At 40.5% G+C, this 12,139-nt stretch overlaps 1 protein-coding gene across 1 annotated transcript in view; it reads right to left on the bottom strand.

The window, feature by feature from the left end:
* FREM1 (FRAS1 related extracellular matrix 1) overlaps window positions 1-10,583 on the bottom strand; it is a 151,329-nt gene extending 140,746 nt beyond the window's left edge. The window contains exons 1-3 of the mRNA XM_089678089.1: window positions 10,122-10,583; window positions 2,113-2,207; window positions 163-464 (exon numbers count right to left, since the gene is read on the bottom strand). Coding sequence (XP_089534215.1) covers window positions 163-464; window positions 2,113-2,207; window positions 10,122-10,400 — 676 coding nt within the window. The 5' untranslated portion in view covers window positions 10,401-10,583. The remainder of the gene's footprint in view (window positions 1-162; window positions 465-2,112; window positions 2,208-10,121) is intronic.
* Between the last annotated feature and the right edge of the window lie 1,556 nt (window positions 10,584-12,139).

Genomic DNA, 12,139 nt, shown 5'->3' with positions numbered 1-12,139 from the left:
TCAGATTTGACAAAATGTGGAAGTTGTGGGTTAACTATGCTATTTCAAGAAATTTCAATCAACACCTTTTCTCAGACACAGAACACAAAATAAAACCAGACCCAGTTCACTTTGGGAATAATATCCATTGTGCTTGATTTTTTTTTTGTTTGTTTTCCTTACTGGAGCTACTGAAGTAACTTGGTGGATGGTCTCCCCGTGGTTGCTCCTTCACAGGATCTCCAGTGACCAGTTGTCCATGAGCTGGCAAATGAGATTCTATAGTGGCCACTCGAATTGTGCACTCCAGATTCATTCGTTTTTCATAGTCTAAGGTCAATATGTTCTTATCAATAACATTTGATAGCCCATAAAATTCTGTTACTTCCAGTTTCTTGGGTCCCACGTTTATGATGTTACAGTCCGGTTCAACTAGCTTCACCCTCAATATAAAGTTTTCAGTAATGGTTACATTTTCTGTAAACCTGCAAAAATAGCATATTTATGTTTTTATTTAGATTTTGATACAAAATAATAGGACAATCATACAGTTCTCAATATTTGGTAACACGTTTCTTTCTGTATAATATACACTAATGATAATGAAAACTAAAGCTTTTGGGTGGTTTCTAATATTTAGTCAGTAAGCATAATTACTGGAATTATGAATATTCTGCTCTGTGTATTCGAGGAAAGTAAGGGTGCATCAACACTTTTGAATACACCCTGTCTGCAATCAGCTGCAAGAACCCCAGCAGAATTCTTGCAACTAGCTGCGAGTAGGCAGCCTCTGAAAGCAGTGGGCGGCTGCTGGTTCTTGCAGCTAATCAAATTTACTCTCATGTAATTGCTCAAGCCGTGAGCGAGCGATCAGTCTTGGATGTAGACTGCCTGCCTTTACTCCCCACAGGGGCGGACTGACTATTTGGTAACTCGGGCACTGCCTGAGGGCCCGGGGTCAGTAGGAGGCCCCATGAGATGCCCCTGGTACCTTTTTCATAGACTTTTTTGAGTTTGGGCAAGGACACAGGGGCCCCATGATCCCCTATTGCCCAGGGGCCCCATGAGTTGTCAGTCCGCCCCTGCTTAGGACCCTAGTTTCAACAGACAAGCCATCAAAACCAGCAACTGTAAAGCAGGATGGAAGATCGGACCTAGTGACAGCAGGGTATATTGGACTGCAGAAATCCAGGGTTCATTCATTCTGAAGGTTGTTTTTTTTTTTAAATAATAAACATGTTATACTTACCTGCTCTTTGCAATGGTTTTGCAGTGAGCAGCCCAATCCTTTTCTTTTTGGGTTCCCCGTTGGGGGTCCTGGCTCCTCCCCCCTGCTGAGCGCCCGCCATAGCAAGCCTCTTGCTATGGGGGGCACTTGAGCAGCCTGCTACCAAGCAGTGCTCCTGTGAATGAACATTGTCCATTCACACACAGAACACGGTCCGGCCCCGCCCCTTGCTCTCTCCTCATTGGTTCACTGGCTGTGACTGACAGCAGCGGGAGCCAATGGCTTCCGCTGCTGTTTGAGTCAATGCGCAAAAAGAGACCCGAGAGAGCAGCTGCTCTCATGCACATTGCTGGATCAAGATGGGGCTCAGGTAAGTATGGGGGGGAGCTGCATCCAGAAAGTTGTTCTACCTTAATGCATTGACGTAAAAAACCTTCTGCCTTTAAAACCACTTTAATATAATATAATAATTTTAGTGAATTATACAGCACAATGTCAGTGCACTTTATGTCTCATTTTTAGAATAATTAAAGCACTGTCAAAGATTTTCAATGTGCAAACAACGGAGTCACACCGACATGTTCCTTTAGGCTTCTTCCTAGTATTCACAAGTCACAGGTGCATTAATGGCACTTTCTGAATAGTACTCAATTAAAATACCTTTGCTTTGCCAAAATTTGTTCCCAGATTAGCGAAACACTTTAAATATAGCAGCAGTATACCACAGCAAACATACCACTAGAGCAGACTTTTTAGCAATGGTACGTCTCTGTTTAAAACACTGCACATGCTTAAGGAAGTACAAGTAGACTGTACACGTAATATTAATTCTGCATGTCTCTTACATACAGCATTTCATTTTGTGGCACTATATCAATGTTCATGTGAGTACATCCAGGGCTGACCTGTAAAGCCTGAGCATAACATCATCTTCATGTAAGATTGGGCAGCCATTGTGAACATATTGTACTTCTTTAGCCAGAAAATGACAATCAAATACCTAAAAAAAAAAGAAACATATCAAAGCAAATGATTAGCATAATACATGGAAAACTGTGTATAAGGATATGCATTGTCTGCATGTACATAAAGTACATTATTCCTAATTTGTACAACATAATATATAATGCTAGCATGCCCTAGGAAACATGTGAATTAATTGTAGGAAATAAGTCATGAGGTTACCCTAAGTATCCAATCACTTTACAGCTGACACATATTAGGTGAAAGTTAAAAAAAATATTTTCCTACTTTGTAAAACAGATTGGAAACAAAAGTTAAAAAGTTAAAGTAGATACCTAAATGGTTATGGATTACAAGGCATTTTCTTGTTATATTGTTTTTGTAAATCACCCATTGTCTTGTAACTATGAGTTAATGCATATCATTTCATTATAATGATACAAATTATTATGATAAAATGCAATTATTAGCTGATAATAATAAAAAATAGTTAAAGATGGTGTCAACTTATATTTCTTCTGTGCATTTTGACAGTGTGGTTATACCTATCAACAATGCTATTCTTGTCATGACAGATTTTCACAGCTGATGTTACCAGCGTTATCAAAACATCCAGTGTGCATGCGGACTAAATGAGGTGAATAATGCATAAAATCACACACTCAAATTTAGGATTTTCAAACTAGAGCTGTGGATTTACTTTTTTTGCCAGCAGGGGGCAGCAGTGCATTTTCCAATTTGTTGTTTGATGCTCCTGTAGCAGGGTTGTGACATACATGACTGTAAAGTGATATTAAGGTCAAAACTTGTCTTTGTTATTTTTAATGCAGACTGTAATACCTACAGCCTTTGCTGTTTTGGATGACATTTTCTTCTTTGCTGCTGAATCGTATGGTCCTGTTCAATAATACCCCTGGTTTCTGGTGCTAGGTGGCTCTTTTTCCTTGCAGGGTCTCTTAGAGCCCCTCTGGAGCCACCCTTGTGCTTGTGTGTGCATCCCCAAGAGAAGCCCTGACACTATGAAGCCACTGACATGCACAGGCAACCAGGGAGGAGTATATGGGGCATGTATGTGCAATAACTGTGGTTGCATTATGGGAAATGTCCCAAGGAAGGGAAAAAAAGATGGGCACACATGCAGTGGTATTGGTGACATGTAATTCTGAGAAGGGAGGAATAAGCAGAGCACAATCGTGCAGTGACCACAGTGGTAGTGGAATTATCAGATGTAGCCTTGAGGAGGGGGAACAGCAGGAGGCTCTGATGGTAAAGAGACAACATGTAGGCAAATCATTGCATTGTAGTGTGTAATAAGGGTGTGTACACCCTAAACTGATGCGGTGCAGTTTTAGAGACATTGGAGACTTCCACTACCTGACAAATAGTTATACTGTATCTACACACCACTTCCTAAAACTCAATCTATCCAAAACTGAGCTCATAATATTTCCTTCCCCACGTGCCTCTTCCTCTGATTTCTCGGTCAGGATCAATATGCCAGGGTGCTAGGGGTAACCCTGGATTCTGAACTATCCTTTCAGGCCCATATCCAATCCCTGTCCAAATCATACTGCCTCAACCTCCGCAACATCTCCAGAATACACCCCTTTTTAACCAACGATACCACAAAGCTTCAAATTCACTCCCTAGTTATCTCCCGCCTCGACTACTGCAACTCCCTCCTCATTGGCTTACCTTTATATAGGCTAACCCCCCCCCCCCCTCCAGTCCATCATGCATTCTTCTGCCAAGCTCATCCACCTTACCAAACGTTCAGTGTCTGCTACCCCTCTCTGCCAATCCCTCCACTGGCTTCCACTCGCCCAATGAATAAAATTCAAAATACTGACAACAACTTACAAAGCCATCCACAACTCTGCCTCCAGCTATATCCCCAACCTGGTCTCAAAATATCAACCAAATCGCTCTCTTCAATCCTCCCAAGACCTTCTGCTCTCTAGTTCCCGTGTCATCTCCTCCCATGCTCGCCTCCAGGACTTCTCATGAGCTTCTCCCATCCTATGGAACTCCCTACTCCAATCTATCCAGCTGTCTTCTAATCTATCCACCTTTAGATGATCCCTGAAAACCTTTCTCTTTAAAGAATCCTATCCTGCTTCTACCTAGTAAACAGCCATTTATTTCCTCCATCAGCTCATCCCCCCACAGCTATTACCTTTTGTATCACTCAACCCTTCCTCCTAGATTGTAAGTTCTAACGAGCAGGGCCCTCTGTTTCCTCTTGTACTAAATTGTATTGTAACTGTAATGTCTACCTTCATTTTGTAAAGCGCTGCGCAAACTGTTGGCGCTATATAAATCCTGTATTATAATAATAATAATACTGAAGTCTCTATTGGTGAAATCTCTGTCCTTGAGTTCCTGAGTCTTTATACCTATTTTGGTCATGCTATGGGGTTCCTGTTCTTTTTTTTGGATTTTAAATTTATTTTATATTATGGAGAATGGATCAGAAGCACTTAAACTTGGAAAATTAAGTGTGAACAACCAAAACTCCCATATAAGCAAGTACCAGGAATTAAGGCAGGGATATCTTGCTGCTGAAGTAATTAAGGCGTATTAAGAAACCAGAGGCTGACTCAGGCCACCAGTCCTTGCCTTATTTCTAAATGCTACCATCCAGGCACAATAGGCATTCATGCTGGTGGCCCTATGGAAAGGGGGAAGTGAATGTTAGGCCCCTGCCATGCTGACCAATTAACAGTTTTTAAGCTGCAGGTAATTTTGTAAGTTGATTAATGGCAGAGAAAATATACTGTATATGAAGGTTTATTTACTAAAAGCAAGGAAATGTATCCCAGAAAAAAGTGAATGTGGTGAAATTTCAAATTGCAAAACATACCCAATCACATTCATGAAAATGAAAAACAAAGAACAGTATTTTTGCTTGCACATGATTGGATGATTGAAGTCAGCAGAGATTAGCTTTTGGGATCTGCTAACCTTGGGATTGCCATTCTCTTTATTGAGCTAAAATATGGTGAAAGGCTTTTCATTGCAGCTTCATTGTGCCATTATCTTACAATATAGGCCTATTGCCTTGATCTTGGCTAAGCCTAATATAGAGTGGATCTAACCGGCTACATATTCATATTAGGTGGCATTTCTGCCCTCATTCAAGAAACCCTTCTCACAGCCTGGGTTTGAGAGTCCACCTACCAAATGTGAGAGTCACTGGTGTCCTTTGTGCTTCAGCAGTCTGAGCCCTGTCTACAGAGGGTGGATTCTTGACCTCCTGGTGAATGTTGCCTATTTAATGTTGGTCCAATCTAACCACCTTGACATTACCCCCTGAGGATGATTTATATTGAGAATTGAAATGTGTTAGGGTTGTTATATGTTATCATGTATTCATATGCTTCATGGTGGTTGTAGAAATTTTGTTATGAACCAAGCTTTTGTAATTGCATGTACGATGTTTTAACAAAATACTTTTCTAATAATATTTTCTATTTTTTACGTTTGTGTTTTTGTATTGGTGCCTTTAAAATCTCTCTTACTTGCTACCCCATGTTTGTTTACAGCAGAGATTCACCTCATTCACTAACCTCTGGGGAAAATTCTTTTGAAAAGTAAAGTGAAACTTCCTTTTGCAAAGCTTACAGTCTATCTGCCTTCAGAAAGATAGAAAAGTGCCAGCAGAAAACAAAGATTGATCGGTCCGTTGTTTTTTTTTTAATGTGTTTTGTTTTGTTATTTGTTAACTTCTTTGTCTGAGTATAGATCTATGTTTGTCCCAAGCATGTTTGAATCCACTTACTGTTGACTGGCTCACTACCTCTACTGGAAGTTTACTCCAAGCATCAACTACTCTTTCAGTAAAATATTACTTTCTAAGACTAACTTTGAACTTTCCTGCAGTTACTTTGAGGTTATGTCCCTGTGGTCTGGATTTTGGTTTCATATTGAAAATACTGCCCTCCTCAACCTTATTCACCCCCTTGATGTATATAAATGTTTCAATCATGTCTCCCCTTTACCTTCTTTTCTCTAGACTGTTCATATTAAATTCACAAAGTCGCTGCTGATATGTTTTATCCCCCCAGACCTTTCACCATTTTTTATCTTATCAATATCTTTTTGTTAGTGAGGTCTCCAGAACTGGACACAGTATTCTAAATTAAGTCTAACTAAAGATCTATATAGGGGAATCAGGACCTCCTTCCTCCTGCTGGTGATGCATCCTAGACAGGGGCGGACTAACCATTTGGAAACTCGGGCACTGCCCGAGGGCCCAGGGTCAGTAGGGGGCCCCATGAGGTGCCACTGGTACCTTTTTCATAGGCTTTTTTGAGTTTGGGCAATGACACAGGGGCCCCATGATCCCCTATTGCCCGGGGGCCCCATGAGTTGTCAGTCCGCCCCTGATCCTAGAATTCTATTTGCTTTCCCCACTGCCTAGCCACACTGTTTGCTCATTTTGCAATTATCTGAAATAAGTGCCCCCAAGTCCTTTTCCTCTGTAGTGCTGGCCAACAATGTACCCCAATGTTACTCTCTCAAGGGATTCTTTAGTATGCAGTGACATGCCTATTAAAGTCACTCTATGGATATGCAGTCAGACAGAGTTTATAATAACAACCTCAATCTTCTTAGTCTTACCTCCATTTACCAGTAACTCGGTATCCAGTTGGATATGCAGATATGACTGCACAAGGCAATAGGCACCAGAGTTAATCCCTGCACCTTCAGTAATCAAGTACTCAGTAACAGAGCTTGTCAGACACTTCTCTTCCTCTGCAATACAATTCTGTGTGCTGAACCTTGTGTTGAGTGGTGTGGCTGTTACCCAGCCCTACTAACAAGAGAAAGCTAAATGTGTATGGCTAGCCTTTGGGTTTAGTATTAGAGGTTCATTTTAAATGTTAAGGTCTGAATTTAAGGGATTACTAAGTTAAATGTTTGGGTTAGGTAGATGATTAGGGTTAAGTGTTGTTTGTGCAAATCATATGGCAATTACAGGTAATTTCAGACACTTTTAACTTGCTTTTTGTTTACACCAATAGCCATACAGATCAATGTAACCTTTAAAACGGTCGGTATCAGACTGCCTTGATTTGTTTTTGCAATTGGAAGTTGGTTTAAATGTTTGAAATTTCTTTGAAAATGTATGGTTTAGATTTTACTTCTGTGTAAGGTTTACTGTTAGGAAATAAGTGAAGGCTTAGAGATAAGTAAGAGGTTGCAGACATGGCTTGATACATTGGGGGAGATTTACTAAAATTGGTGCACTCAGAATTTGGTGCAGCTGTGAATGGTATCCAACCAGCTTTTAACCACAGCTTGTTCAGTTGGCATTGGCATTAAAACCTGGAAGCTGATTGGTTTCTATGCAAAGTTGCACCAAATTTTGTACTCTGCAGTTTTAATAAATTAACCCAAATTGATCTGCAATTATTATCAATGCCAAAAGCCCCCCTTGGAAATAACAATTGCCACTAACAAGAATTGATGACAAGAGTCATTTCAACCACTTTCAGCTTGCTTTTGATCCCCTAATGACTAAACAGACCAAAGCATCCTGTTGATGGTAGATGGTTTAAAATTGCTTTAAAAGGTAAGAATTTGAGTTTAGTTTAGAGTAAGAGTAAATAATAGGATAGGGTGAAGGCTTAGAGATAAGCAAGAGGTTGGAGACATTTCTGCACACAATAAGCTGGCTACAGATGGATCAAATTTGATCCATCTATTGCCGTTCCCATTCAAGAACATTCAATCTTAGGACCAACTACTATGAAATGGGCTTGTTTCAAAATTTGCTTCAGTCAGCACTGTAGCCAATCAGCTGTGTTGATGTCATAAGTCAGAGGAGAATGGGTAGAATGGATGCTGCTACATTCAGATGGTAGGGTCAAAATTTGGCGTAATCAACATGAAAGCATGGATTCATCCAGCCTTGGATCAATGGTTCAGGCTGGTGGTGATGGTGTAATGGTGTGGGGGATATTTTCTTGGCACTAGCAAGGTGTACCTAATAAAGTGGCCAGTGAGTGTATATGTTTCTTAAACAACAGCTTGTGTCCATATTAAAATAGGGTGATGTGTAACATATATTTCAATCAATTACTTCATAGTCCACTTGTGGATTTTGTTCTGCCATTCCCTTTCATTTCCTCATTTTGTATTTTTTTCTTCACTCCAGTATTCTTTTTTATACATTTGTGATATTGTTTATACTTACTCAGTAAACACTAATTTGGACACCGTGGGATACTGTACAGTGGGTATAGAAAAGAATCACCTTCCTTTCAAATGCATTCCACTTCTTAATAATATATTTCACTGCTTCTAGGCATGGATAAAGCCTTTGAAATTTTTTGCATCTCCTGACTTGTGCCTGTCCACAACTTTTTCCTGGAGATCTTTTGACTGTGCCCTGCCACCCAAAGCTGATTGTTTGTTTCAGTTGCATTACCAGGGACTGAAATGCTCCAGGAAAGCTCTTTTCATGCTGAGCTAATCAAAATGACCATGGCTTATCAGAGTTGAAAGTCAAATGAGTTTGTGTGCCATTGAGAAGGTGCTTAGCTACATCTGATTGAGTTTGCAAGTCATTTTTAGGAGTTCCTTTTTCGGACTCAGTGATTCTGTTTTTGATTTTTCTTTTCTGACATGTTGGAGTTATATCATTTACTTGGATGCTATAAGTTGCACTGAGTAAGTACAGCTGGATAATACAGAAACAACAACAAAATGTGATTATTTTAAAGGGGTGGTTACAGGGGCGGACTGACCATTTGGAAACTCGAGCACTGCCCGAGGGCCGGGGGTCAGTAGGGGGCCCCATGAGATGCCCCTGGTACCTTTTTCATAGGCTTTTTTGAGTTTGGCAAGGACACAGGGGCCCCATGATCTATTTACCGGGGGCCCCATGAGTTGTCAGTCTGCCCCTGGGTGGTTATTATTTTCTTTACCCACTGTACACACTTACATTATTTTACACTGACAAGCTGTCTTAGCTTTCAAAAATGTTTTAATTGCAATCAGTACTGTGATTTAGACACCATTGCCAAAGCCAAGTCACTGATGTCACTTTTCTCCACTGCTGATAAGTAATACAACACTTGGGTGTCCTTTTATGAAACTGAGATCAGCAACGATCCTAGGGATCTTTGATCTCAGATCATTAGTGGTTTAGGAAACAGAAATGATCAGCGGAGAACATGTTCTCCACTGATCATCTCAGCACACAGATGGCCAGTATATGAAGGAGCAATGTCAGCCCTTCACTGGCGATCTGTGTTCTCCTTCCAGATTCTCCAGCCCAGAGCTGCAGAATCAGAGGAACTGCAAATGAAGCAGCGATAATTTACCACTGCTTAGTAAACGGTGTTTTACTGATCTCTTACTGTAATCTCGCAAGATTACAGTAACAGCAGTCGTTTTCTAGCTTTCAAAGCATTTGTAGATTGCTTCTCTCCGCATTCGGAGATCTGATCTACACCGCTTCAAAAAAAGGCATTCAGAGAAGAACTCTCTCCTCTGAGAATGCTGGAGAACTGAGCAGCGGCCATTTACCGCTGCATGATAAAAGTACACCTTGGTCACAGAATTGTTCCGAAGCTGCTAACTGGAAAGTAAAGCTTGATCACCATACTAATGAAGTCATCACTACTCTTCACCTCCTGTCATCTAACTCCTGGCATTACATTGATAGTACCGTGCACTGCAGAGGAGCCTGAATGGCTAACCTTACTGTCTCTTCCTCCCTGTGCAGAAGATTACAGAACACTAATAAAAGCAGATTCATTACCTATACTAGTTGTATTAAAAATACATTTGATTATATCTGATGACTACATAACTGGATTAGGTAGTGATCACATTTACCTGAAGTTTAGATTTAAATGTGAATCCTGTACCCTAAAAGCATGGTGTATTACATTTGTAAAGCAACAGTTTTAAACTCACATAATGTAACAAAATGTACCTGTGGAGACAGCTTTCCAACTCTTTGTGTTATGGGTTCACTAACAATGACTTCCACTTTGCAGGCATCTTTCTCTTCGGGAATGGAAAATTGTAGATCTTCTTCCGATAGGTAGCTGCTTTGTCCTTTCATCACTGTGATCCCATTATTTATTTTGATAAAAGATGAGTTCAGAAACCTTAAAGTCAGCAGTATTAGAGCAAATGAGGGATATAAGTGACATCTAGAACAGGGATTCATTTTATCTCTGGTAATGTGTCCAACATCCAGTTCCTTCATTAAACAGCTTTTCTTCTTTTAGGATTATTTTACACTGTCCGGCATTGGTGATTGTTCAGTCATCTGCCCAACATGATGAGCTGTCTCTTCTTCCAAAATCTGTACAACGGGCTCTTTCAAGGAGTTCTGGAGCTTTAATAAAACTCGATGAAGAATCCTGACAACGCTCCACATTAATATGCTTCTGATTTTCTAATCCTGCAAACTGAGAGAATGCAAGAAGGAAATTGACTGAAAACTGACTAACAAAAACCACATCAAGAGCAAACATGCCATAGACATGGGGGGTTTCTGCATGTGTAGCTCTTCCTTTTATTTATTTGGGGTTTTTTTTTCTAGTGGTTATACTACATTGACTTGTGTCTTTTCCAACACAACTATGTAACTTGGGATGACAATAGTTCACTGTTCACTTTATCTCCTCCTCCTCTCCCTGGTTTGCAGAACAGGTATCTAGTCTTGATAGGTACTCGCTCCCATTTCTATTGGAATCGCCTAGGCAATCCCAGCCGAAGTCGTGGCCCCCCCCCCCCCCCCGGCCTGCAACATCCACACAGCTCACAGGACCCAGGAGCCTGTGGGTTCATGGGTTCATTCACAGAACGCAACACGACTCACACCACAAGGTGTTATAGCCGACTGCCCACAGTAAGCATGGAGGCCCCAGGCACCCAAAAGCTGGTAAAGAATCAGCCTGGGTGAGTACAGCACTTGATCCCTAAGCATGTAAGTGTCTTTTTATTAAAAGTCAGCAGTTACACTATTTGTAGCTGCTGAATTTTAATTTTTTTAATGCAGGCTAAAAAATCACTTTAAAGTAACAAACAGTATGGAGGTGTAAAAGATTAGGATAAACCTTTAACATGTCACAAAAACCTTCACAGGGTCTACCTGAACATAACTTTCACCTTTACAGTATAAAGTTTACTACTAAATGACATGTGATATTTAAAGAGACTCTGCCACCAACTTACAAAACTACAGTAAAAGCAGAAAAAAATAAGTATTTTAAATTCTTACTTGCAGTGCTTTTTCTCTATATCAGTGTTTCTCAACCTTTTTTCAGTCAAGGCACCCTTTACAATTATGGACATTCTCAAGACACCCTCTAAAATTAGGGACAGTCTTGAGGCACCCCATTCTATAATGTATAAAACGATTCTAATAGTTTTACATAATGCATCAACATCTAGACACATAAGACACCCAATGTTAGAGGTGATTTATTCTTCCAAATCAAATACACTTTTGCACACTGGTACTGACTAGTATTCCAATGTTTCTCCAAGTTTTTCTCCATCATTGAGCTGATGTGATCCCAGCGGTGACAGAGGGACAGGACAAGGATGCTGTGCAGATGACCAATGTCCTCCTTATCAACCGATGATGTCACTGGTTGTTGGGATTGCAGTAGCTAGAAGGTCGTAATGGTGCACAATGAAAATCCATGGCTTTGTGTAACTAAAAGGTAGGCTTGTTCCACCACTCACTTGTACACAATTTTTGGGCAATTTTTAGGCATTTTGCCAAGGCACTCCTAAAGAGACCTGGGCACCCTGGTTGAAAAAGGCTGCTCTAAAAGATAAACACTTAGGGACTACTCAGAGATGAGTCAATTTCCAAACCACCCTCCACTCCTCCCTACATAACCTCTTATGTAGCAGTCAGGGAGAGAGTGAAGGGGATTACTATAGTGTGTCTTCTGGGGCTGCTGACATCACATCCAATATTTGTAGTAA

This window comes from Staurois parvus, unplaced genomic scaffold (assembly GCF_062004578.1).
Source record: "Staurois parvus isolate SC_StPar_1 unplaced genomic scaffold, SC_StPar_1.0 ptg000198l, whole genome shotgun sequence".
NCBI lineage: Eukaryota > Metazoa > Chordata > Amphibia > Anura > Ranidae > Staurois > Staurois parvus.
This window is presented reverse-complemented; position numbering and strand designations above follow the sequence as displayed.